Genomic DNA, 27,802 nt, shown 5'->3' on the forward strand with positions numbered 1-27,802 from the left:
AGAAGCACTTGCCTAATTATTAGTTTTTAAATAATATTATTTATCGGAGGACAATGAAAATACACATAAATAATCAATCGATGAGTATTAGAACTATTCAAATTATGTGCATGTTTTCTAAAAAACGAACGCTACATTTTTTAATTAATTGAAAAAGTAGTCATATCACTTCCTATCTGATCGGAGAGTTATAAAATTATATTCTTATTGTAAAACTATAAACGAAATTTTATACTTCTATCAAATCAGTTCCTATCAACCTTATAGAACTAGTATTAAATTTCTTTTTTGAAAACTTCTATCTGAAAAGTTGTCTTTATTTTTACTTTGTTTCGTCATCAATGCAGGCCAATTTCTGCATTCTGCATTTCTGAATGCATTCATTCTGCGTTTATATGTTTTGCATTTTCACATAGTATAAATCAGAGCATTTAAGATTGTTAATTTTGCTTTGATTAATCAGTACTGTCAACTTTATACTCATTTGTTCATTACTTATGTTTGATTGCTACTTACATAATAATCAGCCAATAATCGATAGATTTGCAGGACACATTGTTGATGTATAATAGCTTTTTCAGCATTTATTCCCCGGATACCAGTTGAATAATAATTGAATGGGCTATTGTTCAAATAAATAATGTTCATTTTAATCCATCCACACTGCCAGGTTGCGAGCAACCAACTCTTGGTTTATAAATATGACGTTCTGAAAAAAAAACAATTATGCATTTATTCTACTCAAATCGATGGACTGTATAGTAACTATAATGTAGAACGATATAATAATCAACGGTGAGATTAGTAAAATATAATTTTGATATTTTTCAGCAAATACATGGTGTAAGGGAGCTTAGTGCAGATATTTCAAGGGGTAATATAGAAGACCACATTTCTCGGGTAATTTTTCAAATAGGCCTAAGTGACAATGAGAGATTCTCTTCCGCTTTTGACGGCGATACTAATGCATTTTAATACATCAGCTTTGCATGAATCGGCGCCAGAATCACTAGCTTGCTAAATGTTTTGAAAATTTTCTTTTCAATGCATTAGTATCGCCGTGAAAAGCGGAAGAGAGGGGACGCGAAAAGAGCCTCTTATTGTCACTTAGGTCTATTTGAAAAATTACCCTAGATTTGACGAAAAAAATCCTTCTGTACATATAGTCAAATCTCAGTTACAGAGGTATTGAACATTTTTAGTTTCTGGTCCTGCTGTCTTAAATTAGCTGTGGTACAAAAACTATGCTAGCTAGCTCGATTCTGTTACTTTCATTCGAAAACTGAGAAAATTTGGTACTGAAAATTGGTTTTAAACCTCCTACTTCATGAAATGTAGTAACCTTTTAAAAGCAAAATGCTTTGAAATAACTGATTCTCAAAACGTTTTTATCAAATTTCTCTTAAAACGTGTGATCAAACTGATTACTTTCATTCACCATTTCGAAACTCTGGTACCGTTCTACAATTCGTTCTTTGACGTGAAATGCCTATCTCTTTTAGTTTCGTTGCAATTTCATTTTATATGTATGATTTTGGGTGTTGAATTAGTATCGGAAAACTGCACGAACTCATACATCACGCATAGTACACTAAAGTTTTTTTACACGGTTCGTTTTTTTTTTGCGATTACTCAAAAACGGTGCAACTTAGGGACCATTTTCCATTAGATTTGTACGTGTAGGTTTGTATTAAAAAATGCAAATCTACGCGGAAGGCTAGACGGACCATTGCAGAATGCTCTTAGACTATTACGATTGTCGAAGCAGTAGCGGCCAATATCACGTCAAATATCACCTCAAATGGCGTACTTGTCATGATCGTGCAAACACATGTTAATGAAGGTAATTTTGAAATATAATGAGGGCTAAAAATCTTTATTCTTTCTTTTATTCAATTATATTGAACTTGCAAGATTATAAAATATTGAATCTATTTATCAAAAATGAAATGCTGTTCATGTGTCCGGTATAGATTCGCAAGCCGCTCGACTGATTTTCATGGAACTTGGCATGCATACACATTGCCTTTGATGTGTGAATCATTCTGAGCATTTACTTAGGGGGAAGTCCCCCAACTTTCATAGTTATGATGCATCTAAGTAGCTAATATGATAAAATCAACGAAAAACACAAAAAATAGCATGTTTGTGATTTTATATGTCAGAATCATTCAGATTTGTTTGTTTGTATCTATCGCCGCACAGTGGGGCAGATTGACCCGGCGCTCGGACAAAACCTCATAACTTCTTTCATATGCTTCGTAGAGCTTTATTGTCCACAGCAACATTGTTTGTAATAAAATTTCGCATCTTTTTGTAAATTCGAATGAAACACGCTGTTTGAAAGTCAATTTAGAGTCCAGCAGTACCCCAAGATCCTTGACGCAATCTACACGGCGTAAGGGTACGCTTGATAATCGGTAATCAAATATTATTATAATATTAATAATATAATAGGGTTCAGCTTTCTCGAGAACGTTATCACTTCACATTTGTCGGGGTTTAGTACCAAGCGATTGTGTTCGCACCATCCAGCGAATATCAACAGTTGCTCCTGGAGTGCGAGAGTGTCCGTTGAATCGTTAACTTTCGAAAACAGTTTCAGGTCGTCGGCGAACACAAGCCGAGGACCTTTGAGCATTAAGTTGACGTCGTTGAAATAAATAAGAAAGACCAACGGTCCGAGATGGCTACCTTGTGGGACTCCAGAAAAAGCGGTGAAAGCCGGTGAGGTGAAGCCATTGATAGACACGTTGATGGGACGGTTCGTCAGATACGATTTAAACCACTGAAGCAGCGGCCCTCCAATACCCAGTTTGTCCAGTTTTGCAACGGCGATTTGATGATTTAGCTTGTCGAAGGCTGCGGAGAGGTCAGTGTAGATAACGTCCGTCTGGGATCGGTCGTCAAAGCAGTCCGTTACGTACGTAGTGAGAGTTAGTAGATTGGTAGACGTTGAGCGCTTCGGCATGAATCCGTGTTGCTCATCAGCGATGTATTGCTGGACGAACGAGGAAATTGGCACGATCACAACGAGCTCGAAGAGTTTCGATAATGCACATAAGGCAGAAATACCTCTGTAGTTGTCTATGTTCCTTTTGTTCCCCTTCTTATGAACTGGAAACATGTAAGCGGATTTCCAAGCAGAAGGAAATATGCCTGAGCTAAACGAGAAGTTAAATAGACGTCGGATTGGAGCAGCCAAGGCATCAATTGTGAACGCCAGAATTCGTTGGATATTCAATATTGAGTGTGTTCGGTTTAGCAGATATATGCCCGGGGACGTCGGAAAGTATTCAAAGTAATATTACCATGAAAAGGGAATAGGTTAAAGTAGTGTTAGTGGCTTTGCAAGCAGCAGAAGGCGGTAATTCGCACTTTTGCGTTGCTCACGATATTCGTATATTCAGCGATGCTATGAAGCGTGAGTGTATGTGGCTCATTGTTATAGGCGAATTGAACCACTCGCGTAGCTGTTTTATCATGATAAAAACCGTTTGCCGATGCTCGGCGTATATATTCATTTTGCGAGTTTTCCAACCTCTGAGTAGCAGAGATTACTACTGGAACTATACGTACTTCCTCAAGGTGCCACATTTCCTAACCTCGTGAGGCGTCCTAGCAGGACCGATCGTATCCGTAGGAGTAGGCACGGAGTGCCGAAGTGAGTTCCGTATAGAAATCGTCCCAGCATAACGGATCGAATCCGAGTGAGTAGGCACTGGGTGCTGAAGTGGCTTCTGTTTAATAATCGTCCTAGAAGGACGAATCAAATCCGTAAGGGTAGGCACAGAGTGCCGAAGTGACTTCCTGTGGACATCGTCTCAGCAAGACGGATCGAATCCTAGTGAATAGGCACAGAGATTGCCGAAGTAATCACGGTCGTGTGAACCGATACAAGTGAGCGAGCGGAGTGAAGTGTACATAGCGCTATCTAATCAAAGCGCATGCGAACGTAAACGGAAGAATAGACACAGAGAACAGACATCCACTAAGGAACAAATTTTTCGGGAATTCTTAGATAAAATTTCAAATTAAGATCACCTTATGTGCTAGCGTCACCACCACTATTGTTTCCCAACTAAATGATTCTTTTGATATGCACGCTGATAACCTTTGGCTCCTATGGCGCTAGTGTATATGGACTATAAGCGTTATGCTAGCGCCAGAAGCTATTGTGAGTTTATTGAAGAATTTTATGCGCCTTTAGCGACATCATCACTATAGTTTCCCAACTAGTTTGACATAATTTTCATCTAAGTGGGGACCTTTCGCGTAGATGTCTGTTCTCTGTGGAATAGACGGAAATACTCAGCAAAATGACTTTCCGTCTTTTTCACTCTCATTGTTTTGCATTGGACAGATTTTTGCACAGATATTTTTACTCGTTGTACAGATGGCCAGATTTTTCCAACAAAAAACGTAGAATTATATGTTATATGAATCCCTGCGTCCAGCCGTTCACATCGCAGCAGTAGTGGTTATACGAAAAGAAGAACAAGAATAAACAAAGTTTGTTACCAATTAGCATAGCAGCCGGTGTTTGTTTGATCCACTTCCCCACTGGATTTTCCCACTGAAAGGAGAGCGAGCAAAGTCGACCCCAAGAGCCCTTATAAGCGCTATTATATGAAGAGTTAATTTTCTCACCGAGACTTTTGCTAATGTTTTCGCAGCCGCTACCATACAGTCCACTGGTCCAACCCGAACCGGATTAGAAGCCATCCCGACGCCGTGGCTAGGTGCAGTGTTGAAAAATTCATAGCAGCAAAAAACTCAATGAGTTTTCAAGCACAAGAAATTTCATCTTTGATCAGAAACGTCGAACTCACATATGAATTTCTCTCGCTATTATATGCGATGTCTCTGTTGCTATGCGATGTGAACCAAATTCAGCTGTGAGCATTTTGCTTACTTCTTCCACAGCTGGCATTTCATACAACGGACCAGAGAGCGAAAGAGAATTAACTGCCAGAGACACAAACATCAGCTGCGAAAAAAGCTAGCACACATTCATGAATGAAGATGGCAAACAAATGCAATGAGGTTTAAAAAGGTGTGGCAGATGAACACATTTGATGGTATTAGTAACGAAAAATCAGAAAACGACGTCAAACTACAAAAACAAACCGCGTCGGACAATGGGGTTTGTTTTTGGAGTTTGACGTCACGCTTCATCGTGATTGGTCGATTTACGATTTCACTCACACCATGATGAAATTTCTTCATTGCACCACTTAACCAACTTTGCCACACCTGTATATATCACATTGAAACAAATGGGCAGAATTTACATTTTACCTTCGCGAGGATCGACATTTTATTTACTAGAAAGTAAAAAGCCTAATAAGTATTAGATAAACATGTAGTTTAAATGTGTGTTTTAGTTTAACTTTACGATTTATTTAGAGATTCATTCTCTTACGCTCAGTCACAGTTACGTATCGCACGAGAGAATGTCTATGCTGTTCAACAACGAATTTGTCTGTATAGGTGTACTAGCTGTCCCGACAAACTTCGTATTGCCACAAATTAACCTGTGTTGTACATAAATCATGAATCTCGGATGATCTTTGTCACAATCTCGAGTTTTGCAAGCCCCCCAGTGGGCGGCGCTTCCGACGGCGGGTCACCGGCAACACTCGCGACCGTCTCGTCCTGAATAATCTAGTGTTACTATAGATAGTTTTTGTGGTCTTGTATTGACAAATGTTTTATGGAAGAATCTCGAATTTCTCGAGTTCGATTAGTTTTTGAGTTTCGCAAAAATTTCTGTTTTATTTGTATGAGAGTCCATATCCCCCTACCACAGGGGTGAGAGGTCTCTAACTATCGTAAAATAAATTCAAGACTCCAAAATCTCCCACATGCCAAATTTGGTTCCATTTGCTTGATTAGTTCTCAAGGTATAAGGAAATTTGAATTTCATTTGTATGAGAGCTCCCCTCTTAAAAGGGGAAGGGGTCGTAATTCACCATAGAAAAAATTTCTGCCATCTAAAACTTCCACATGCCAAATTTGGTTCCATTTGATTGATTAGTTCTCGAGATAAGAGGAAATTTACATTTCATTTGTATGGATGCCACTTTCTAAAGAAGAGAGGGGTCTCAATTCACCATAGAAAAAAATCTTGCGTCCAAAACCACTTACATGTCAAATTTGGTTCCATTTGCTTGATTAGTTCTCGAGTTTTGAAGAAATTTATTTTTCATTTGTATAGGAAATTTGTATTTCGTTTGTATGAGAGCCCCCCCTCTTAAAAAGGTAAGGGGTCCTAATTCATCATAGAAAATATGGTTGCCTCCAAAAACACCCACATGCCAAATATGGTTTCATTTGCTTGATTAGTTCTCGAATTATGAGGGAATTTGCATTTCATTTGTGTAGAAGCACCCCTCTTAAAGTTGGGAGGGGTCCTAATTCACCATAGAAAATATTTTTGCCTCCAGAAACCTCCACATGCCAAATTTGGTTCCATTTGCTTGATTAGTTCTCGAGTTATGAGGAAATTTGTATTTCGTTTGTATAGGAGCCCCCCCTCTTCAAGTGGGGAGGGGTTCTAATTCACCATAGAAAATATTCATGCCCTAGAAAACTTTCACATGCCAAATTTGGTTCCATTTGCTTGATTAATTCTCGAGTTATGAGGAAATTTGCATTTCATTTGTATAGGAGCCCCCTTCCTAAAGTGGGGAGGGGTCCCAATTCATCATAGAAAAAAAATTTGTCTCCAAAAACACCCACATTCCAAATTTTGTTCCATTTGCTTGATTAGTTCTCGAGTTATGAGGAAATTTGTATTTCGTTTGTATAGGAGCCCCCCCTCTTAAAGTGGGGAGGGGTCCTTATTTACCATAGAAAATATTCTTGCCCTCGAAAACTTTCACATGCCAAATTTTGTTCCATTTGCTTGATTAGTTCTTCAGTTGAGGAAATTTGTATTTCATGTGTAATGGATCCCCCCCCCTCCTAAAACGGGGAGGGGTCCCAATTCATCATAGAAAAAATTTTTGTCTCCAAAAACACCCACATGCCAAATTTGGTTCCATTTGCTTAATTACTTTTTTTTTTTTTTTTTTTTTTATTAACCCTCCACACACCCCCGTTACCAAAAAGCTCACACAGAGAGCCCCCTGGTATCGGACACTTACAGACCTCAGCTAGTAGGAAAAAACTGGACAGCGAACAAACTAAACACAAATTTATAGCTGAGGTATTTACAAAAGAGGTATAATTACTAATTTATTACACAATGAGCACGCAGTGGAATTTATGATTCCTTTTAAGGGGCTCAAAAATAAAAAATAAGCTTAACATTAAACTAAAAACAAAAATAAACTAGGCTACTGGTTTTAATCAACAAAAAAATGTTAATATTGTTTTAATTTACATACGGTAGGTTGATACGGCTAGATTATATAATTACTTATATTAGTTTTGAGGTATTTTTTCACATTACATTTAAAGACATTGATGCTGGTGATCTGTTTGAATTCATCAGGTAAGGTGTTATAAGTTGAGGGACCGAAAAATGAAATTCGCGTCTGGCCTAGATTTGTGGTGGCTCTGCTACGCTGTATGAAATTTGCTCGACGAGTATTTTGCAATCTATTGCCAACATTTAAAGTCATATTATGGTGGTAATCTGGTTGGTGCAAGACTTTGTGAATATGAATAACAGTCTGCATATCACGTAAGGCGAGGACAGGTAATATAGTGTGGCTATTATTGAAGTACAGTTGGACAGTTGGATAGAGTATTGGCAGTTTAAATATGGTTTTCAAGCATCTGTTTTGCAAGACTTGAATCTTTTTGAGTTTTGATTTACAGGCATGACCCCAAGCTATTGCTAAGTATTGGATTTGGGAATGGATGCAACCATAGTAAAACTGTAACAGTGCCTTTCTAGGAACGAAGCAACTCACTTTCCTCATGGCACCAGACAAAGATGAGATCTTCTGCTGCAAATGCCTAATTTGCTGATCCCAAGACAACGTAGAGTCAAGGTAAATACCCAGGTATTTAAAATTATCCACTTTTTCTATCAGTGTTTCATTAACACACAGGTTTAAATGACCGGTTGGTTTTTTCCTAGGTGGATGGAATACCATATATTTGGTTATATATTTGGATGGAATACCATATACTTCTCGAGTTATAAGGAAAATTGTGTTTCTTTGGTGCAGGAGCCCCCCACTCTTAAAGTGGGGAGGGGTCCTAATTTACTATAGAAAATATTCTTGCCCTCAAAAACCTTCACATGCCAAATTTGGTTCCATTTGCTTGATTAGTTCTCGAGTTATGAGGAAATTTGTATGGAAGCCCCCCCTTTTAAAGAGGAGAGGAGTTATAATTCCCCTTATAAAGAGGGGAGGGGTCTCAATTTACCATAGAATAAATTCTTGTCACCGAAAACACCCACATGCCAAATTTTGTTCTATTTGCTTGATTAGTTGTCGAGTTATGCAGAAATTTGTGTTTCATTTGTATGGAAACCCCCCCTCTTAGTGGGGGAGGGGTTTCTAACCATCACTAAAACCTTTCCTGGCCCCAAAAAACCTCTACATGCATATTTTCATGCCGATTGGTTCAGTAGTTTTCGATTCTATAAGGAACATACGGACAGACAGACAGACAGAAATCCTTTATAGGTATAGAAGATAGCTCCGGGTAGCAATTGAAGCAAAGCAGAATATGATCAAGCGGGAAGAAAAATGTGTGAGTTTTGTGCTTTTTGCTATAAAAACAGCAAAACTCACGCGTGAGTTTTGACGTAGGACTACGTCTTTGTTTACTATACTGGTTTGAGATTTCGAGTTTTTAACATCACTGCCAAGGTGTGCCGGAAAGGATTGGATCTGGTGGAAACAGGCAGTATTCGGCTCTGTGCTAACAACTTGTTACCGACCAAACCGACCGCTACCGCTGCGGCGTGCACGCTCAAGTGAACCTGTTTGAACGTGTTCGATCGTGCTCACGTTCGAAGCCTGCCACACCGCTACTGAAAAGTGAACTAGTTTGAACGTGTTCGTTCAAACTAGTTCGCGCCCGCGTTCGAAACCTACCACTACCACCATCATTGAAAACTGAACTTTAAACGTGTTCAATCGTGCTAGCGGTTTCGTATGTCGAGTTTGAAACCGACAACCGTTATTGACTGAACATTCTGAAAAAGTGAACGTGTTTAAACGTGTGGCGTGTCACGATTTTAGCTCGCTGCGTTGGTGTTTATTCGTCCAAAATATTTTTGATTAAGCGATGCCCGTAATGCATTCGCCGCCGCGTTTGGAAAGTAGTGTTAGAGAGAATGCAGCATCATTTCACGGATTTGAGAAAGCTGTTGCTATGGATCCTGCTACCGAAACGGAATATCGTGTGGTCTGCCGCCAGCGCTCTCAAGTAAAGCAGAAATTAGTGCGTATCCAACGAACGCTCGTCACCAGTGCAGCAATTGGTTTAGCATAATTGAACGTGCTATCTAAAACGCTTTCTGCTGTATACACAGAATAAGTGGATTTGAAAGCAAAGTGCTATCGTTAGTATCGCATGAAGCCCTGGTCCAAGAAGAAAATGAATATGCTGCCTTCGAAGATATTTACAACGATGTAAGCAGCGCCGTGGAAGAGCTGCTGTTGGAAGCAAAGAACCGTACAGTACCAACATCTACATCTAACCCGTCCCAACAAGTGATTATTCAGCAACAAGCCTTCAAGATGCCAATTCCAACGTTTAGTTGAAGCTATACCGAATGGCCGAAATTTAAGGCCATTTTTACCGATCTGATGGCCAATTCGGGTGATACATCTGGATCATCTGGACAAAGCGCTTATCGAAAAAGCCGCAGGTGTACTAGATGCCAAAATCCTGAATGAAGGGAACTACCAACAGGCCTGGAACGTCCTGATGGACCTGTACGACAACAAACGAGCCATAGTGGAGAGCCACTTCCGAGGACTGCTGACATTGAAAAAGATATCTTTCACCGCCAATAAAGAACTTCGTGCCCCCGTTGATGAAGCAGTCAACCACATTGAAAACTGGCGCTGCCTCCAGCAAGAGATCAATGGAATGGCAGAGCATTTCTTCGTTTTCTTGATCGTGTTAGCTCTCGACAAGAGTGAGCGCCAGGTTTAGGAAGCAACGCAGAAGAAGGGTGAGCTGCCGAAATAGTAGCAGACCATCAATTTTCTGAAATCCAGATGCCAAGTTCTGGAGAACTGTGAAGCGGCAGTCCAGCCAGCCCCGTCGAATCCAAAGGAAACCCATCCACACCTGGAAAGTGTACCACAAAGAAGCCATGCTGCATCGACCAACCCATCCCAACCACCAGTCTCCTGTGAAATTTGTAGCGGTCCCCATTAAAACGTCCAGTGTTCGACCCTATCCAGCCTAACTCCAACCAGAAGAACGAGAAGATCCGAGCAGCTGGAATCTGTTTCAACTGCCTGCGCAAAGGCCATCGCTCCACAGGTTGCTCTTTCGATAAGATATGCCGCAAGTGTCAACGCCGACATAACACGTTGCTCCATGAGAATGGAGAACCCAGTCGAGGTACGAAGCCTAACGTATCACTGCCCACCGAGACGATGACAACCCCGCCACCGATACCAGCTGCAACACCATCCCAGATGCCAGCACCAGTGAACCAACTGGTTTCAACAACGTGTTCCGCAAACTTCGCCCAGTCAACCAAGACTGTACTGTTGTTGACTGCTGTTGTGCAGGTCTACGACAGGAGAAATCAAGCACATCCATGCCGTGTGCTGTTGGATAGCGGTTCCCAGGACAACTTTATCACGGAAGAGATGGCCAACCATCTTTACACCACTATTTCCAGAATCCAAATTAAACTACGACTTAGCCATAGGAATAATGTATAGTATATAAGCAAACATTGTAAAAATATTATTGTATGTAGTCTACAAATGCTTGACGAATAAACAAATAAACAAAAAATAGTACTAAAATATGACAAATAACACACCCCAAAAAAGCCAGCCAACGTCCCAATTATTGGAATCAACGCCTTACGAACCTACGCTCGTGATAAAGTGACTATCAAGTTTCGATCCCGTGTATCAACTTTCCACGCCAGCCTGGAATGTCTGGTAACTCCAAGACTGACTGGGACAATTCCAACTGCCAAGATCGACAACGCCCAATGGATGATCCCAGAAGGACTGGTCCTTGCCGATCCCAAGTTCCACATACCCGACAAAGTGGACTTGCTGATTGGTAGGGAATTAATGTTCGACTTACTGAAACCAGGTCAAATCAGCCTAGCAGATGGATTACCACAGCTACGTGACACACAGCTTGGGTGGATAATAGCTGGGGTCATCGTAGAACCACTACATGCGTCCAACGTTCCTCCCACGTACGTCCACGCATCGGTTGCAGACATCGAGCGGAACATGCAACAGTTTTGGCAAATCGAGGAAGTATCAGACGTCCCCAACCTGTCGACCGAAGAGATAGCGCCGGTTGCAGACATCGAGCGGAACATGCAACAGTTTTGGTAAATCGAGGAATTATCAGACGTCCCCAACCTGTCGACCGACGAGATAGCATGCGAAGCCCACTTCTTATCCACCTACCAGTGTGATGAATCTGGATCTTCCCCTCCTGGACGACTGTCGTGCTCTGGCCCTGAAGCGTTCTCTGATGTTGGAGAAACGACTCGTCCAGAACTTCGAATTCAGTATGTGGATTTCATCCGGGAGTACGAGGCTCTCGGTCACTGTCGGGAAATCATAGAATCTGAAGACCCACCTAACCAACAGAGCTACTACCTTCCTCACCATGCCGTACTTCGACCTTCCAGCTCGTGCACGAAATGCCGTGTCGTGTTCGACGCAAGTGCCAAATCTTCGCCGTCGCATCTTTCGCTGAACGAGGTACTCCACGTCGGTCCAGTAGTGCAAAACGATCTACATCACATCCTGCTACGATTCCGTAAATTCAAGGTAGCATTCACCGGAGACATCTGTAAAATATACCGTCAAGTAGTCGAAGCCCCATCGAATCGTTGATTCTTGCGAATTTTCTGGCGAGCAGCCGTCGTTGCCTTTGCGTGTCTTGGAGTTGTGCACTGTCACCTACGGTACCGCGTCAGCCGCCTATCAAGCAACTAGGTGCTTGGTACAGCTCGTCAAGGAAGATGGCGAGAACTTTCCCATTGCCGCTCGCATAGTGAAGGAGGAGACCTACATGGACGACGTACTGTCAGGAGCTGACTCGGTGGAAGATGCTATCGTTGCTAAACAGCAGTTAAAGGAACTCCTAGGTCGAGGTTTTCCTATACGGAAATGGTGCTCTAACTCCTAGCAGCTGATGGAGAACATTCCTATCGATGAACGTGAGACGATAACTCCGGGGGAGCAAGGAGTGAACGAAACCATAAAGGTGTTAGGCCTGCGTTGGGACCCAACCGCCGATACACTGAAGATCGCCTATCATCCGAGTCCACCTGTGAAACAACCACCAACGAAACGTACGATGTACTCCGAGATCGCCAAATTCTTCGATCCCCTTGGACTGTTTTCACCGGTTATCCTCTTGGCGAAACTCCTCGCGCAGAAATTGTGACAGCTTAAAATCAACTGGGACAATGCGGTGGATGAAAATATTGCCACGCAGTGGCAAAATCTTCAACTTTCCCTAATGCATCTCAACGACATCGAAATCCCTCGGTGTGTGATTTTGGACAATGCAATCGCCTACGAGTTGCACGGTTTTTCGGATGCCTCCACAGCGGCATACGGAGCATGCATCTACCTACGGACCCTTTTTGCCGATAGTTCGGCAAAGCTTCGTCTTCTCACCAGTAAATCCAAACTGGTGCCTTTGAGAGAGCTCACAATTCCACGGAAAGAATTGTGCGCCGCCCTCCTATTGACCCGTTTACTGACGAAGGTACTGTCAGCCCTGGATATGCCGGTTCAGGAAGTTGTGCTGTGGAGCGCCAGCACGATTGTCGTTTGTCTTTTTTCGTATATTTTTGCATTGAAAATAATAACGTATTTATTATAAGCAAGAATAGATTCGGTTTTCACGTTTAAACCTTAAACAAAAATTCTTAAAATCCATGTTTTTTTTTGCTCGATTAAAAAATTCACTATGTTTTTTGTTCGCCCGGTGGCCGAACACCGGAGCACATTTTTGCTCTCCTTCTTTGGCGTAAACGAAAGAAAGAGCACGGTAGTGTTGCAAGAGAAGAGTGTCAGATTTGATGTATGCAGAGTTGTCAAAAAGATTGTTCGCATATTACGAACACAATTTACAGCGTCCACCATTATAGCGCGTAAAAAGCTGGATACGAAAATTTTTGAAATGGGACAACACAAGTGGATTTTGCAATAAACTCAAAATCACCAAAAATCGTCATGGAACTGTTAGGCGAAGAGGGGCAGTATATGAAGAGTTAATTATCTCACCGAGACTTTTACTTTCGCTGCCGCTACCATACAGTCCACTGCCAGAAGATCGTTCAGAGGCGAACAGCGGTCAAACATATATTAATATTTTTTTGAAACGGTGGTTCTACAATTGATAAAGGGACGGTAGAGGAAAGTAATGAAAAGTTTTTTGAAATGGTGGGAAAAGAGTGGAAAGGTGAGGGGGGGGGGGGGTTATTGGAAGGGATGCTCAACAAGTTGTCGTTGTGACAACCTGTGGACCTTTTGTCCAATGCTGGAAGGTGCATGGGTCAAACCAAGCTATAATCTGAGATTTTAACCGGATTCGAACCCACAACACCCGCCAGGGCATGTGGCTCGCTGATACAAGTAACCAGTTCGGGTTCCGTAAAGGAAGGTCTACGTTGGATGCGAACTTGACTGTCACTAAGACAGCAGAGGTAAGAAGCGTGGTTTACCCTATTGCGGAGTGGTCAATCTCAATGTAAGAAATGCGTTTAATAGCGCTAGTTGGGACTCCATAGCCAGATCGTTTAGGAGCCTCCACGTACCGGTGTCGCTGTACAAGATTCTGAAAAATTATTTTCAGCACCGAGTGCTATGCCACAACACAGAAGAGGGTCAGAAATGCGTCACAATACAATAACCGCAGGGGTTCCATCCTGGGCCCGGTGTTGTGGAACATTATGTATGACGAGATATTGAAGCTGAAGTTCCCTATAGGTCGTGATTATAGGTTTCGCAGACTACATCACCCTGGAAGTTTATGGCGAATCCATTGAAGAGGTTGAGTTGATGGCTCACGCTCTATCAGCATCGTCGAAGGCTGGATGCGCTCCAGGAAACTGGTCATAAGACAGAAGTTATTGTGGTAAATAATCGCAGGAAAGAGCAGCACACAACGATCAGCGTCGGATACTGTGCTAGCTCGTCAACGCGGTTTCTGAAACTGTTAGGGGTTATGGTCGATGATAAGCTCACTTTCGGAAGATATGCAGATTATGCTTGTAAGAGGCCTTCTGCGGTTATTTCTGCACTATCTCTAATGATGTCCAATAGCTCGGCAGTATGTGGCAGCAAACGCAAACTTCTTGCCAATGTGGCCGTATCAATACTTAGGTACGGTGGGCCGGCGTGGTTATCGGCGTTAAGCAATAACAGCTACCTACGGAAGCTGGAAAGTACCCATCTCCTTATGATTGTATACCATTCCCCCGAAAACCATTCCTCAGAAACCCATTTCCCAGAGTCCCCCCAGCCAACACCAACTCGTATATCAATGTACGAAAATTATCGTAAATATCTCTTAATAAACTCGTATTCGTAAATAAAACCTTATAAAGTGCGCACAAGTTGATATTCTATCGTTTATAATGCTAGTAGCTGACAAACATACGATTTTCAGCACAAAATCGTATAGCTGTATGAAGCTTGTCACGCTTAATGGGATCTTATCGTATTGAAATACCTATATAAGTGTATCGCTCAAGATTATTCCTCAGTGCGTATATCGCCTCCAAAATGGTACGGATAAGCGGCTTTTGCGCGTCGAATACGATATTATTCCTACTGCAAACAGCTTCAGCGAGGGCCTCAGCTAATGTCAAAAAATCTTTATATGTGTGCGTGGTGGAATACTTCATATGTGAGAAATTTTCTACGGATATGTCGGAAATTTTCTACGTTGATAAAGAATAAATGAGTATTTATGCAAGAAAAGCTACGTGCTAGATGATCTTCAGCTTCGTGCTATGTGATGTAAAGCTGCGCTGCTTGTTAAAAATTTGCAACGTGCAAATTGTAGCCTGGATTTATTGATGAAGTTGAGTTGACGCTGGAATGTGTTTGGCTTCGTGCTATGTAGTATTGGGCTGGGTTGAGAAAGTTGGCTACGTGCTAGTTGTGATCGTGACCTGGCTAGGTTGTGAATTGATTGTGTACAGGATTGGAGGATACTTCACTTCGATGTTCGGCTTCGTGCAAGATACATGTGAGCTGGGTGTCGAATATGGTCGAAAACACAAGTTGGTAGCTTGCTACGTGCAGGTGCGTGAACTGTCTAAGGAAATATTAGCTTTGTGTTGGACAAAAATGAGCGCAGCTGGGCAGAACCGTGGTGTTTGTGCCGATGCAAATGCCATGTGTGGAGAAAATTGTACTACTGTTTTGCATTAGGTATTTTTGTTCTCTAATGACAGCTAGTAGAGTAAAGATGTTTAATTGGATGATAGAGTTGTAAGTTTCACGTATGTTTAAAATGATCAGTGATTCCTCCATTCAAGGTGACAGTCAAGTACGCAACTATGTGTTCGATGTCAACATGTTAATGTTTGGGAAAACGAGGTATTATATCGCTGTTTTTTACAAAAGCTGGTTCATCGGCTATCAGTCCCGCGATCGTGAGTCGTGGCGATTTTAGCTTTTGTCAAAGTGAAAGCAAATGTAGTCTGGGGGTGCCAGTTAACGGGTACGGATCTACGGATTGGACGAGGTCGCGGAGAGCGTTCAACCATTTTTGTAAGCGAAAAAAGATCGACGGATATGAGGAAGAATTTTAAATACTATTAATTCTCGGAGATACAGAGTTTAAGGATTGTTGTGATAAAATTACAAAGTATGAAGTTGGCAAATGGAGAGGTAGTTAGGCTTATACAAATTTAAAAAAAAAAGTTTATGTCGCCCCCCCCCCTTCCAAAATTTTCGAAAATTGAAGGGGCAAAAAAATAAAGTGTAATACATATTATTTTGCATTCTTTAGTGATAAGCAGATTTTTTACAGTTCACCGAGTTTACATCTCTAAATTACCCAATATGTGCAAAGTTAAAGTAATTATCCGCTTAGTCTGGATCAACTTTCCTTTTTTGATTCCTGCTACAGGTCGCAGGCGGTCCCAAAGCCGAAAATTGGATGTGCTTGAAATCAGACTTTTGGCTCCATTTACTTTAAATCTTATTCCATTTTATTTTAACTTGTTTTAAAAGAACCGAATTAGATTGAGGCATCAATAAGCCAAAAAATATATTAGTGAAATTTGGTACCGCTTCTGACGGTTATATTCCGAATTGCAGGAGGGTTATTTTATGCTGTCATCGGTAGTACATAGATTAAAATAGAAATACAACAAATTAGACACTCCGAAATATCAGCTTTCAGTGCTTTCGGGGCTCCAATTGGTCGTTTTATTCCATAGTGTCCAAGAACTTACCCTAATTTTGGATGTTGGGGACATAAAGCTTACAATTTTACCTTACAAATACAATATTTTACCATGCATTGAATGCATGCAGAAAGGATGTTACTGAATTGTTTGAAACTTTTCGGACTATTGTCTTGTTGTGATTATCATTGGGATCAATGGTGGCCCCGACATTAACATCAAATCAAGTAATGTTAAGTTATATTGCTTTTGTACTGTGCATCTTCTTCTGCTTTAAAAATGGAGTTTTAGTATGGATTATGGCAATGTGCGAAACTGGAATTAAATTGGAATAACATTTTCATTGCTAAGCAGTCGTAGCCGATTATCTCTCCAAACATTTCCATGATTGGTTCGGTTTGAACTAAAATTTAAGTATTGTACAACATTTTTGTATTAAATATACACTGGTTTCTACTCCTTTGTTTCGGGTTTGAAGGTTTGATGTTATTATTTTTTTCTTGCCCCCCCTTGAACAATATTTCGAGACAAGGACATAAACTTTTTTCCAAATTTGTATAAGCCTTATTGTATAGTGCAAATCGGCTGTAACATGACTAGAGGAATATTGTGCATCACAGCCTAATAATAAGGTTAGAACGGTATTTGACCCGTGGGATGAAGATCACGAATGTTTTTATTAATTCGAATTCAGATAGCAAAGTTAAGTGGGACAATTTTGTTGGTACAGAAACCATTGGAGGATGTCCACGAAATGGAGAAACGAATTTGATACCTTTCGCTTCAGATAAGAAAATATTCTTTAGCGACTTTTCGAGACAGTAATCGAAGTTTCCGGGAAAAATCGAATATGAAAGTTAAAGGGAGGAAACATTTGTCCGTCGATATGGGGAGGCTAAACTGGGCCTTAAAGTGAGTGAATTGTGAATGCCTAATATCGGCGCATCGGTGACCCCGGTCACAAGTGTGGCGAGATTATCCAGATTCGGCTTGGAGGTTGCATGTTAGCATTTTGTACTCGATGGGGCTGTAAAAACTTTTGTGACCCCAGTAGTCTTTTTTTAATCTCCGGAGGATGAAGTTCGGGATGGAGTTGGCACCCTGTGCTATTCTAGGAACAGAGGAAAATTTATTCTAGTGGATAGACGGCATGGTCGTACATATGGTCAACTTAATTGTCTATGATACTACAGAAAAACACCCGGGCAAGATGACCACCCTTCCAAAAATCGTTATATACGCTATAAAGGTATATAATTAGTAACCGTACGCATAAATAAACACTACATCTAACAATAATTCAAACAATTACAAAAATAAAATCATTGAACTCTTCGATAACATAAAAAATAGATCGATGATTAAAAATACTGCATTTATTATAAGATTGCGCAGCCATAAAATAAGGTTTTAATCATGATTTAAAAAAAAATTCATCTAACGAAAGAGTTATCGTGGCATTGATTTTAGTAATGAATCAGATGTTGATATTGCCGTAATTATGCAGATAATGTATTTACCACAAATTGCTTTTAAAAAATACATCTACTTGCGGGGCAAAATGCGCACCGCTTTATAGACCATGATTGCTACCTTGATTTGCATAACCATAACCTTAAATCAGCAACAATCGCTGCATAAAATATTTGTAACGGAATAAACATACATATTTATTTGTTTTCGATAAAAGTACATTGTTTAACATATTTCTGTCTAATAATGACCACAGAGGAATACGTACATTCAATGAACAACTTTTTTATGGTTAACTAAACACTCCAAATTATTCAAATAATGTTTAAAATAGTTTATGACCAGCTTGAATCCATAATTTTTATTTATGTGAAACACAATGAAGGTTTAATAGCTTTTGGAAAGGAAGGTCATCTTGCCCCGCAAGGGTGGTCATCTTGCCCCGCAGGTTGGAAAAATTCCCAAAAATCGATGAATTTTTGCTCGTGAATATTTGATATGCGTTATAACTTTTAGCACCCAATATGCATACAGGTTATAGAAAAGACTGTAAAAGATAACGTAGCGAGGGTTTTGAGCCCTTTGCTGTAGATTTCTTTGTATATATTTATAGTGAGCTTAAGGTGGGCATCTTGCCCCGTGCTACCCTATGCGTGCGAATGAACAATAAAATCTGATTGATCCTTTACAGCAGATGTATTTTTTGGAGTGTTATGTGGTTACCAGCTTGGCTCGTCCTGCGGATGAGGGAGAAAAGGCGATACTTGGGTTGAAGGCTGCTTCCTTGGCTACCGAGTTGGAATCGTTATTGAACCATGTTAGAATTGTTGGAGGTTTCGTGCGATGTCTCTCATCGCTGACGTTCCTTATGGAAAAGTTGTTTCTCTGGGAGAGTTACTTCAAATGGAAAGCGTCACAATGTAGAACTTAAAAGGGGCATCAGATCATTAGTGTGCTGCTATCTGCTCGTGACATGTTCGTACAAATTCGTTAGGAATGGAAAACCTTCATGCAAATGTTATAAAGTTTTTCAGCACACAAGAGGAAATGTTACCAAAATGATGGGGAAGTCTGGCAATCATCTAGACAACGGAAAAACTTGTGTTGTGTACCTACGGTATCCACATGTTCTTTTGACTGCTTCCAAGCCTTTCGAGTGTTTGTTCAACAAAGGAGTCACTCATATAGATGAATGGAGTTTTGGCTTCGTAGTTCGGTACGATTCAGGCAGAAATGGTATTGCAGTTTCTCTTTTAAGAGCGTTTCAGAGCTCGGAGTTAAATATAGTAAAACTGACTTTGTTGCTTGAATCACGGAAAAAATTAAGCTAGCAATATATACAATCGAAGAGGTAGAAACAGAACATGGTGACGAACTCCAAGCTGTAGAGGACGAAATATTTTCTGAAAATTGAGACGTAGTACCTGGTGAACCCAATAGGGCTACAATCAAGGACAAGGATGACTTTATGCTATTAGGCAAACTCACCTTGCATGTAGATTGAATCATGATATAAAGGTAATTGTAGAAGAAAGTCGTTCTACTCGTTCATTTTGCACATCACGCATGTACGCCATTAAATCTCAGTTAAGTACCTAAACCAGAGCAAACGCCCTCTGTTATTCACATTTCGAAGTACTCAGACTGGTACTCCATCGTGCAATTTGCAATGGGAGGAGGCTGAGAGTGGAAACATGGCTAGGATAGCGTATCATGAACGCAGAACCGAGAATCGGCGCCTTGTGAGGAATCATGTTGTGAGGGGAGATGCTATTCTTGTGCGCAGTCCAGGAACTTTGGAGTCTACTCTTAAAATTCGAATTAGTTGATGTTGGCAGGAGTGCAGAAGGACCGATAGTTGGGTACGTAGCTGAACGTTCCATTGCCAGATATCTGAAGTATTAAATGAATGTAGGGACTAGAAACTGGACATTTGAGCTCCTGTATAACTGTTGCTGGTTTGTTTGAATAATTTAAAAGTGCTTATAAACTATGGACTCAAGTCATAAAAAAGGGAGATATGTAACGATGTGTTATTCATAATACGTAAGCTTAACGAGTTGAATTGGTAACCCTGTAGTTGCTTAGATAAAAAGAGCTAACAACTACATTGGCACGACTCGAAGCGGTAGATATTAGGTTCGGCAGAAATAGCAGATTAGTCTAGTGTAGACAGTCGGACAGTGCGGACTGATTCGGTGCAGAGCTGTGACGGAACGCTACAGGTACAGTACAATGCTTTTAGGCAGAGGTCAGGTCCTGGAAATCCTCAATTCAGTTATCGCAAAAAATTCCAGCTGTTTGTTCTTTATATTTAATCATAGTGACTGGATATTTGGTCATAGTGACGGATCATAGTAACGTTTGGTAACATAAAAATTTTTACCGAACGTTCAGTTGTTTAGATTTCGGTTAAATTTTACCGAATTCGGTGCTTTTTTTAAGTGTGTCGCTTAGTGATTTATTTCCCTTGCTAGATTTTAAAGCCAGCGCTTCCAACGATTGAAACAACTTCTGCTTCCATCGAAGTCTGACAAACGGCTCTAAGCGCACCAAATTCCTGTTTTTTTTTTTCATTTCTTCAGATTTATAGTTGGGAAACCCGCTTTTAACTATTTTTAAATGTCCCGGTATTGTAGCTTTCAACATATTAAATGCCCCGGTCTCCTATTGTCTCTTCACGAATTTTCCTGCATCCCTAGAGCAGAATCCTTGCATAGCGTCATCCTCTTCATCATCGTTCACAGATATTTTCTCTTCTCTATTATCAATCCCACTATTCGCAAAGCTTGGAAATTTTATCTGCTTGTTTGATCAATGTATCACTCGAAATACTTGAAAATATTCCAAAGTCTTTCCTGGCAGATCCTTTAATGGCAAGAATGCCCAAAAAGTGGAAATATTTCCGTATTCTGACTAAGGCTCGGTATCCTCGAAACAAATAAATGATGCTGACTTTCTCTTACCTTCGGTTTATACATGAAGCGATTTGTTTCATTTGATAAACGGAACGTTTTAAGCAAGCAAACTTCAGCTGAAATTAGTGACTATTTCAAATGGCGACGATACGATAGACAGTCAGGCACGGTTTGTCGATGTTGAGTAGGTTAATTATAATATGCGCTAAATTGTAGGAAATGTTATTTAAATTCAATTCAATTGCATTCAAAGTTGCTGGCCTTCTACTGAATATTTGATGGACATTTGATTTAACAAATGAAACTTTAAAATCGGTCGACATGATGAAGTGAAAACCGTTTTATAGAGGCTGATTGAAGCCAGTTTTAAAACGAAACGGCGTTGCTTCAGTTGAAACTAAAGCTTCATGACTCCATTGTTGAGTAGTGATTTACTTATAAGTGACGTTGCTAAGCCCTGATATTTATTTCCTAAATTCGTTATTTGAGAATTTCGAATAATTTGGTGGCTTTTAAATATCAAGTTGTTCAAAAATAAGTTGAAACGCGACGTCTAGTTCTTACAATGAAACTTTTTTACGGCAAAGATGCTCTACTGTGCCTTAGACGGGTTTAAGAGCTATAATTATTTGACCCACAATTTCACCTTCTTCATTGTGAGTAATCGCAAAATCACGTCAGCGTCAACTCCAAGTTGTTTTTCTATCAGTTTTACAATCTACCATCAAACTTAGGTCTTTTTCGAATAAGGAATGTGAAAAAACTAAGATATTAGAAAATACCGGAAATACCGGTTTTTCGCTTTGTCAAAACCGGTATTTCGGTATCCAAAAATTGGTCGGTATTACCGGTTTCGGTACTACCTGTACTACCGGTTAGACAGCCCTAGCCCAGTGACGTTCGCCCGAATAATCTATCAGAACTTTCTAAGCAGTGGCTCAGTCTGGAACAAAATTTTCTAGTGAATGGTAGGTTCTGGGAAGTGGTTTTCTGGGGAATGGTATTTTCGGGATAATTACTTTCTGAGGAATAGTTTTCTGGGGAATGGTATATTCTGGGAAATAGTTTTCTGGGGAATGGGTCATTCTGGGGTTTGGAATTCTGGGGAATGGTTTTCGGGGGAATGGTATACAATCTCGCCTTATGTGTCTGAGGGTCGCTAATGCGTACCGCACCGTGTCGTATGACGCAATCTGTGTCCTGGCGGGAATGATGCCTATTGGCATCATCATCGAGGAGGACGTACAGTGCTACGGTCTAAGTGACACGACAGGCATACGGAGTACTATAAGACAGGCCTCCTGCACTCAGCACCTATTTTGCTTTTTTAGCTGTAACACCTCAGCCAAACAAAATTCGTAAATGTTATGTATGGGGCATTTCAAACTGGGCGATGCACCCAGAGCGCTCTCTCCGCATCACCCAGTGTGAAGTGAGAGTTAATACTTAACTCTCTAACGGGTAAGACCGTCTATAGACGGCCTACGCTTTTGGAGCTCCAGAGACACATACAAAATTTGTCTTGAATTGACAATATGAAAAATATGTTTACAACAGATTTGCTGACTTTCTGTTTCTGTTTCTGTTTGCAGCACGAGGTGGGGCAGTTAGAGCCAAGTCTGTCCAGGGCTGAGATAAGGTGGTTGTGATAATGATAAACGAATCCGTGCGGATAACGCTAGCGCCATAATGTGTTGGTGATTATGGATTAATGGACGGAAGAAGAGTGACAGAACTTGGCTTGTTATAATTGTGTGCTTAGTCAATATAGCATAAGATGGCTTGTACTTATCTTGTTTTCTCCTTCCTTTGTTTGTTTTCTCGTCTTGCTCGTAGTCGATCTTAATTAAGGCCAAAGCAGGCTCCACGCCGGCCGTCCTCTCCATCGTTGTCTCCAGTGCAGTTATCTGTGGCTGATCTCTTGCCTCCCCTCACGACAACATTGTTGCCGTGAGAAGAAGCGATAGAGATCAGGCAGAGAAAGAAAACAAAAGAAAAGAAGAACTTTTTAGTCAACATGTTGATCGCAATTTTTGAGTTGGTAATATCACGAGATATTCTATGTCTGTCCATCACCTATGCTACTACCGACTAACTACTCGCTAGGATGGACGCTACTCATCTCCCAAATACCCATGTCATCACGATTGACCCAGCGCTGTTCAACAACCTATACTCATTAAAAGCCACAGCCGCTTCTTTATCTACCATCTTTGCAGTATTCTAGCTGTTGGCGTAAATTTTCGAATATTTTGTGCGGAATATTATTCAAGAGCAATGTTATCGCTCAGAACTATCGAAAAACTACTTGAACTTCCGAAAAATAGAGCAGATGCGATATAATGGGGACTGGTACTCGCTCGTATTATTCCCGGTGCCATTAATTGCATATTTGTAGCGGTAGTCAACCGATTTGTCGGTATGCTCCTCAGACCGTGGTCAATTGAAATGATTCTGTAACTAAGGAGGGATGAGGTGGATCAAGTAGAACTTCACTTGGAGATATGTATATATGCCGTGTTAAGTCTTAAGTGCAAGCTGTCACTGAAGCAAGACTTAATAAGATGTTAACGACGTTGATAATTCTGTGAGGATGGCATTGAATCGAAAAAAAAATCCTCATACCATGGCCATATATTATGTACTATGACCCTATTTTAGGAAGTGGGAATGATGGTATATTGAGGACAGCCCTTCGCTATCGCTTGAATCAGCCAGAGAATCGAATACCTGTTTTTACTTGAAGAAGTTTGAACTCTAAAAAGATTTAGTTAGAAATGGAATTTCAGTTGAAGTCTGCCAGCATTGGGCAATGGACAGAACAAAATATATATCGACGCTATAAAGCTTTTCGAGAGATCCACTAAGTCCGACCGCGACGACAGCCGCAAGAATGGAGAGGAGCAGGCCGCCGGTGAGTTGCCACCGTTCGACTTGATGGACTCTCCGACAGAGGCTCATCAGCATTAGGAGGGCTCTTGGGAGACAAACAGCGTCATTCATGATCATTTTATGTTGTTAGTTGAATACCGTTAACGCTGTTAGTCACAAGACATGCAAATCAATCTAATAAAGGAGGGAAATAAGAAAAAAAAAAATAATTATAATTAATTACATCCAAACAATACAATAGAGGTGACAGTAACAACAACGATAGCAATATTAGCAATAACATAGGAAACTGACACAGGAAACACAGCTACTGACTATAACTTCCTGCCCATTATCAATTGTAGTTTGGCAGCATAAGTATAAGAAAAAATTCCGACTCATCATAGAACACTCAAACATATATTCATTCGTACCTATACACTCATGCACACTCATACATGCATACACATGTATACATGTACGTGTGTGTATATTTTCAGTGCTGTGCTGTCCATAATCGCATAACAGCCACAAATTCTATGGCAATCTCATAGAAAATGTCTCGATTACGCAAATAAAGACATCACATCATTTTTGAACACTCGTTCGTTCTAACTAGCGATAAATTTTAATTTTCATGAGTAAGTAAAAATCTCATGAATGGTGGGTAGGATTTGGTTTCAGTTTTCTAGAGAAATTTCTGTGCATACCAGCAATTCATCTAGGGAACTGAGTAAGCCCTCCCGGTGCTTCGGCCTGAACGGATTTGATTTAAAATCAAATCCGTTCAATTCCGCTCCATTCCGCTTTACGAGACACATACTACACGTAAAGGTAAATTATGCAATACTACATACTACACATATATCTAACTTAAACTATATTACATTCTACATGCGGAACTAAGCTATAGGATGATGCCGAAGAACACGACAAACCACCTACCCATGGGAGGGTTTACAACAGATTTGCTGACTTTTGGATATTAATATCACAACATTCTGAACATGCGTTCAAAAGTTATCATCTTTTAAAAACGAGAATTCTGAAAAATTCTGAAAAAAATTATGGTGCGAACATTCTTTTTTTTACTTTTGAAGAAAAATGGCATTTAGAACAAACTGTTCGACCTCAAATTTTTTTCTATGAGTAGTTTACATGCTTTTTTCAATTTTGTGATATTTTTGAACTGGAAAAATATTTGGGTAGAGCGTTAGGCATGAAAAACTAAAAAGAGAAATTGGACTTTTTCAAACTTGGCGGTTCTCCAGATAAATATTTGTTCATGAAAATCAACACTCGAGCTTCTTTTGAGTGTACTTTAATGATAAAGTAGTCATTTGCTTGGTCGCATCGTTTTTACGTTGTTGCCCGTTAGGGGGTTAACATAGTGCAATACTTAGTTCAGCATGCATACATAGTGTTGCGGTAGAAAGCCGCATTGTAATATAGGGAATATTAGCAGTAAGCTTCTATTGTCCAGCCGAATCTAGTCACAAAAGACTATTGTCCGTTCGACCGAACGTAATACGTAGGAGCTATTGTTCTGAACGTGAAAGAAATCTATTCACTACAGGTGTTTTAAAAGCTATACATAAATAGCAATCATTATTCAGTGCACTGGCAGCCACCGCCGCTGGTGTATGGTTGCCGTCAGACAATCCAGTGTTTTATTCTACAGTTTCTTGAAGAAGCCAGTTCCGTTAGTAACCGGACTACCCAATCACGAACACATAGCATTTTTGAATTTTGTTTGGCTGAGGTGTTACAGCCAAGAGAGCAAAATAGATGCACTCATTGCAGGACAGCCATGCTCATAGTAAAGTAGAAAACAACTCTCCCATTGATTAGCCAGATAAAATAAAGCGGATGACAATATTCGCCGTGATTGTATAACATTTCGCCGAATACCATTTCGCGAAAAACCTTACGCGGAATGTACATTTCACGGAAAACCTTTTTGTGGAATGTACCATTTCGCAGGGATGATCCTTTCCTTACTCGCTGTCGCTCGTTCGGACCCAACTGAAGAAAAATAATAGAGGTCAGTAGACCTAGGAAAACAAATAAACCTAGACAGTGGTGATTTCTGCAGAGAGGCTGCCCTTCCGCACTGGCCGGCGCTTCCGACGGCGGGTCGCCAAAAATCCCTGCATGCAAATTTTCACACCGATCGGTTCAGTAGTTTCCGAGTCTATAAGACGGACAGGAATTCATTTTTATAGGTAGGTACAGTAGACTCTCAGAAAAGTTAACTCTCTGAAAAGTTAATTGTTCAGAAAAGTTAAGCGTATATCAGCTCTCATGCAACGCTCTAAAAAGTTAATTTTTGCCTTAACTTTTCTGAGAGTTTGAATTTATTGGTTGTCCAAGCGTTTCTTCACACACGTGTGTTTACCTTCTATCTTTATTTCTAATTTTTCGGCTTATTGTCACCTTTCCACAGTTTCATACAGAGTCGTATCATAACTGGGATTAAATTAAACTCTTGTATCGGACAGTTGCAACAATAGTTCAATACGGGCATATAGTTACTTCAGGATTTTTGGAAATATACTGGAAAAGCGCAAACTCAGATTGAATTTTAAATGCAAAAGAAGGAACAGCAAGGAACTAAAAATTAGCGCGAACGCTTATTTTTAATCAAAACGTAGACTACGAAAAAACAAAAGTAAACTAGTGTAACCGACTGTTTTAAACTTAGTGAAAGGTATTATTTTATAAAAAACTATGAAACTATAATTTCATAAAGATATTGCTACATATTTCTTTCCATTACAACTTCCAGGTACATAAAAATATGTATCCTATATCCCGGAATGCATTTTTAGCTTTTGTATTCATAATTTTCAATGATTTTTAGGACTACTCAGAAAAGTTAATAGTTCGGAAAAGTTAATCGACCGATTCCCCAATCGATTAACTTTTCCGAGAGTCTACTGTATATACAAATTTGCAAATGGATATATAGGGTATGTTGCTGCATCGTCGTAATTGCCTATTCCCGTCCTATCCAACACAAATTATCAAAAATATCAGCATTTTTATGACACACAATGCAAAACTAGTTATTCCCTAATATTTTAGTTAGTTGTCTATCATACGCGATCAATCAAAGTGAGCTGAGATCTATTTAAATGCTTTTTATCATGAAAGAACTCCTATCAGCCAAATTTCCTACGTTCCTACGTGCGACGAAGAAGACAATGTCGACTAATCGTTTTAATTTTCGTCATTCATAAATGAAAATAACTTACGCAAGGCATTGTCGTTATTCTACAGCCAGGGAAAGTTGCCTGACCTGCAGAAATTTTGTAGAATAACATTTGTCATGCCGTCCTACACAAATACATACGCGTTAGTTTCGTAAACATTGTTGTGATTTTTAGTCAGCTGCGTAATTTCTATAATATGCTTTAATAGTCGCTTTTCAGTGATTTCAAAGTTCACGGATCGGAAGGTAAGTGTGTTTTAGTCAAATCAGCACAAGAACTTTTGGAGTATTCATTAAATGCATCCAACAAATGATGAAAATTAGAATGGCTTTACTTATTACGACGGGAATTAGAAAAAAAACCCTATATGCTTTCTGCCTTATCTATATATCTATCTACCGAGCGAAATCGGTTTGTTTACATTTTGCAGTGTCCGTTTGAGTTGGCGCCGATATATAAAATAGCTCTAACTCGGTTTGTGTGCATTTTGCAGTTACGCCTATTTGAGAAGTTGGCGCTACATTGGATGTTATTTAATAGTACAATAATAGTGGAGAATATAACTTACATCTCTAGCTAGTGAAGCAAACAAATAGATTTCCGGCAGACCGTCTGCGGTGTATCCTGCTACTTGAGCTTGCAGTATTAAACCTTTAGATAAGCTATGTAAAACCTCAGATGCTTCGGGTAACCAACCAGAGTCGCCTGAAAAAATAAAAACAGTTTTCAGAAAATAAACACTAACTTAA

General features: G+C 40.1%; 1 protein-coding gene across 4 annotated transcripts in view; it reads right to left on the minus strand.

The window, feature by feature from the left end:
- LOC128734087 (A-kinase anchor protein 1, mitochondrial) overlaps positions 1–27,802 on the minus strand; it is a 102,967-nt gene that overhangs the window by 53,543 nt on the left and 21,622 nt on the right. For 3 of the 4 annotated variants that reach the window (XR_008411967.1, XR_008411965.1, XR_008411966.1), the window contains exons 4-5: positions 27,622–27,758; positions 517–709 (exon numbers count right to left, since the gene is read on the minus strand). Coding sequence is in view for 1 of the 4 variants with exons in the window: in XM_053828095.1 (XP_053684070.1) it covers positions 650–709; positions 27,622–27,758 (197 nt within the window). In the remaining 3 variants the exon portion in view is untranslated. Of the gene's footprint in view, positions 1–11; positions 710–27,621; positions 27,759–27,802 lie in introns of those variants that run through there. The other variant, XM_053828095.1, reaches the window with a different exon arrangement.

Source organism: Sabethes cyaneus, chromosome 1, assembly GCF_943734655.1.
Source record: "Sabethes cyaneus chromosome 1, idSabCyanKW18_F2, whole genome shotgun sequence".
Lineage (NCBI taxonomy): Eukaryota > Metazoa > Arthropoda > Insecta > Diptera > Culicidae > Sabethes > Sabethes cyaneus.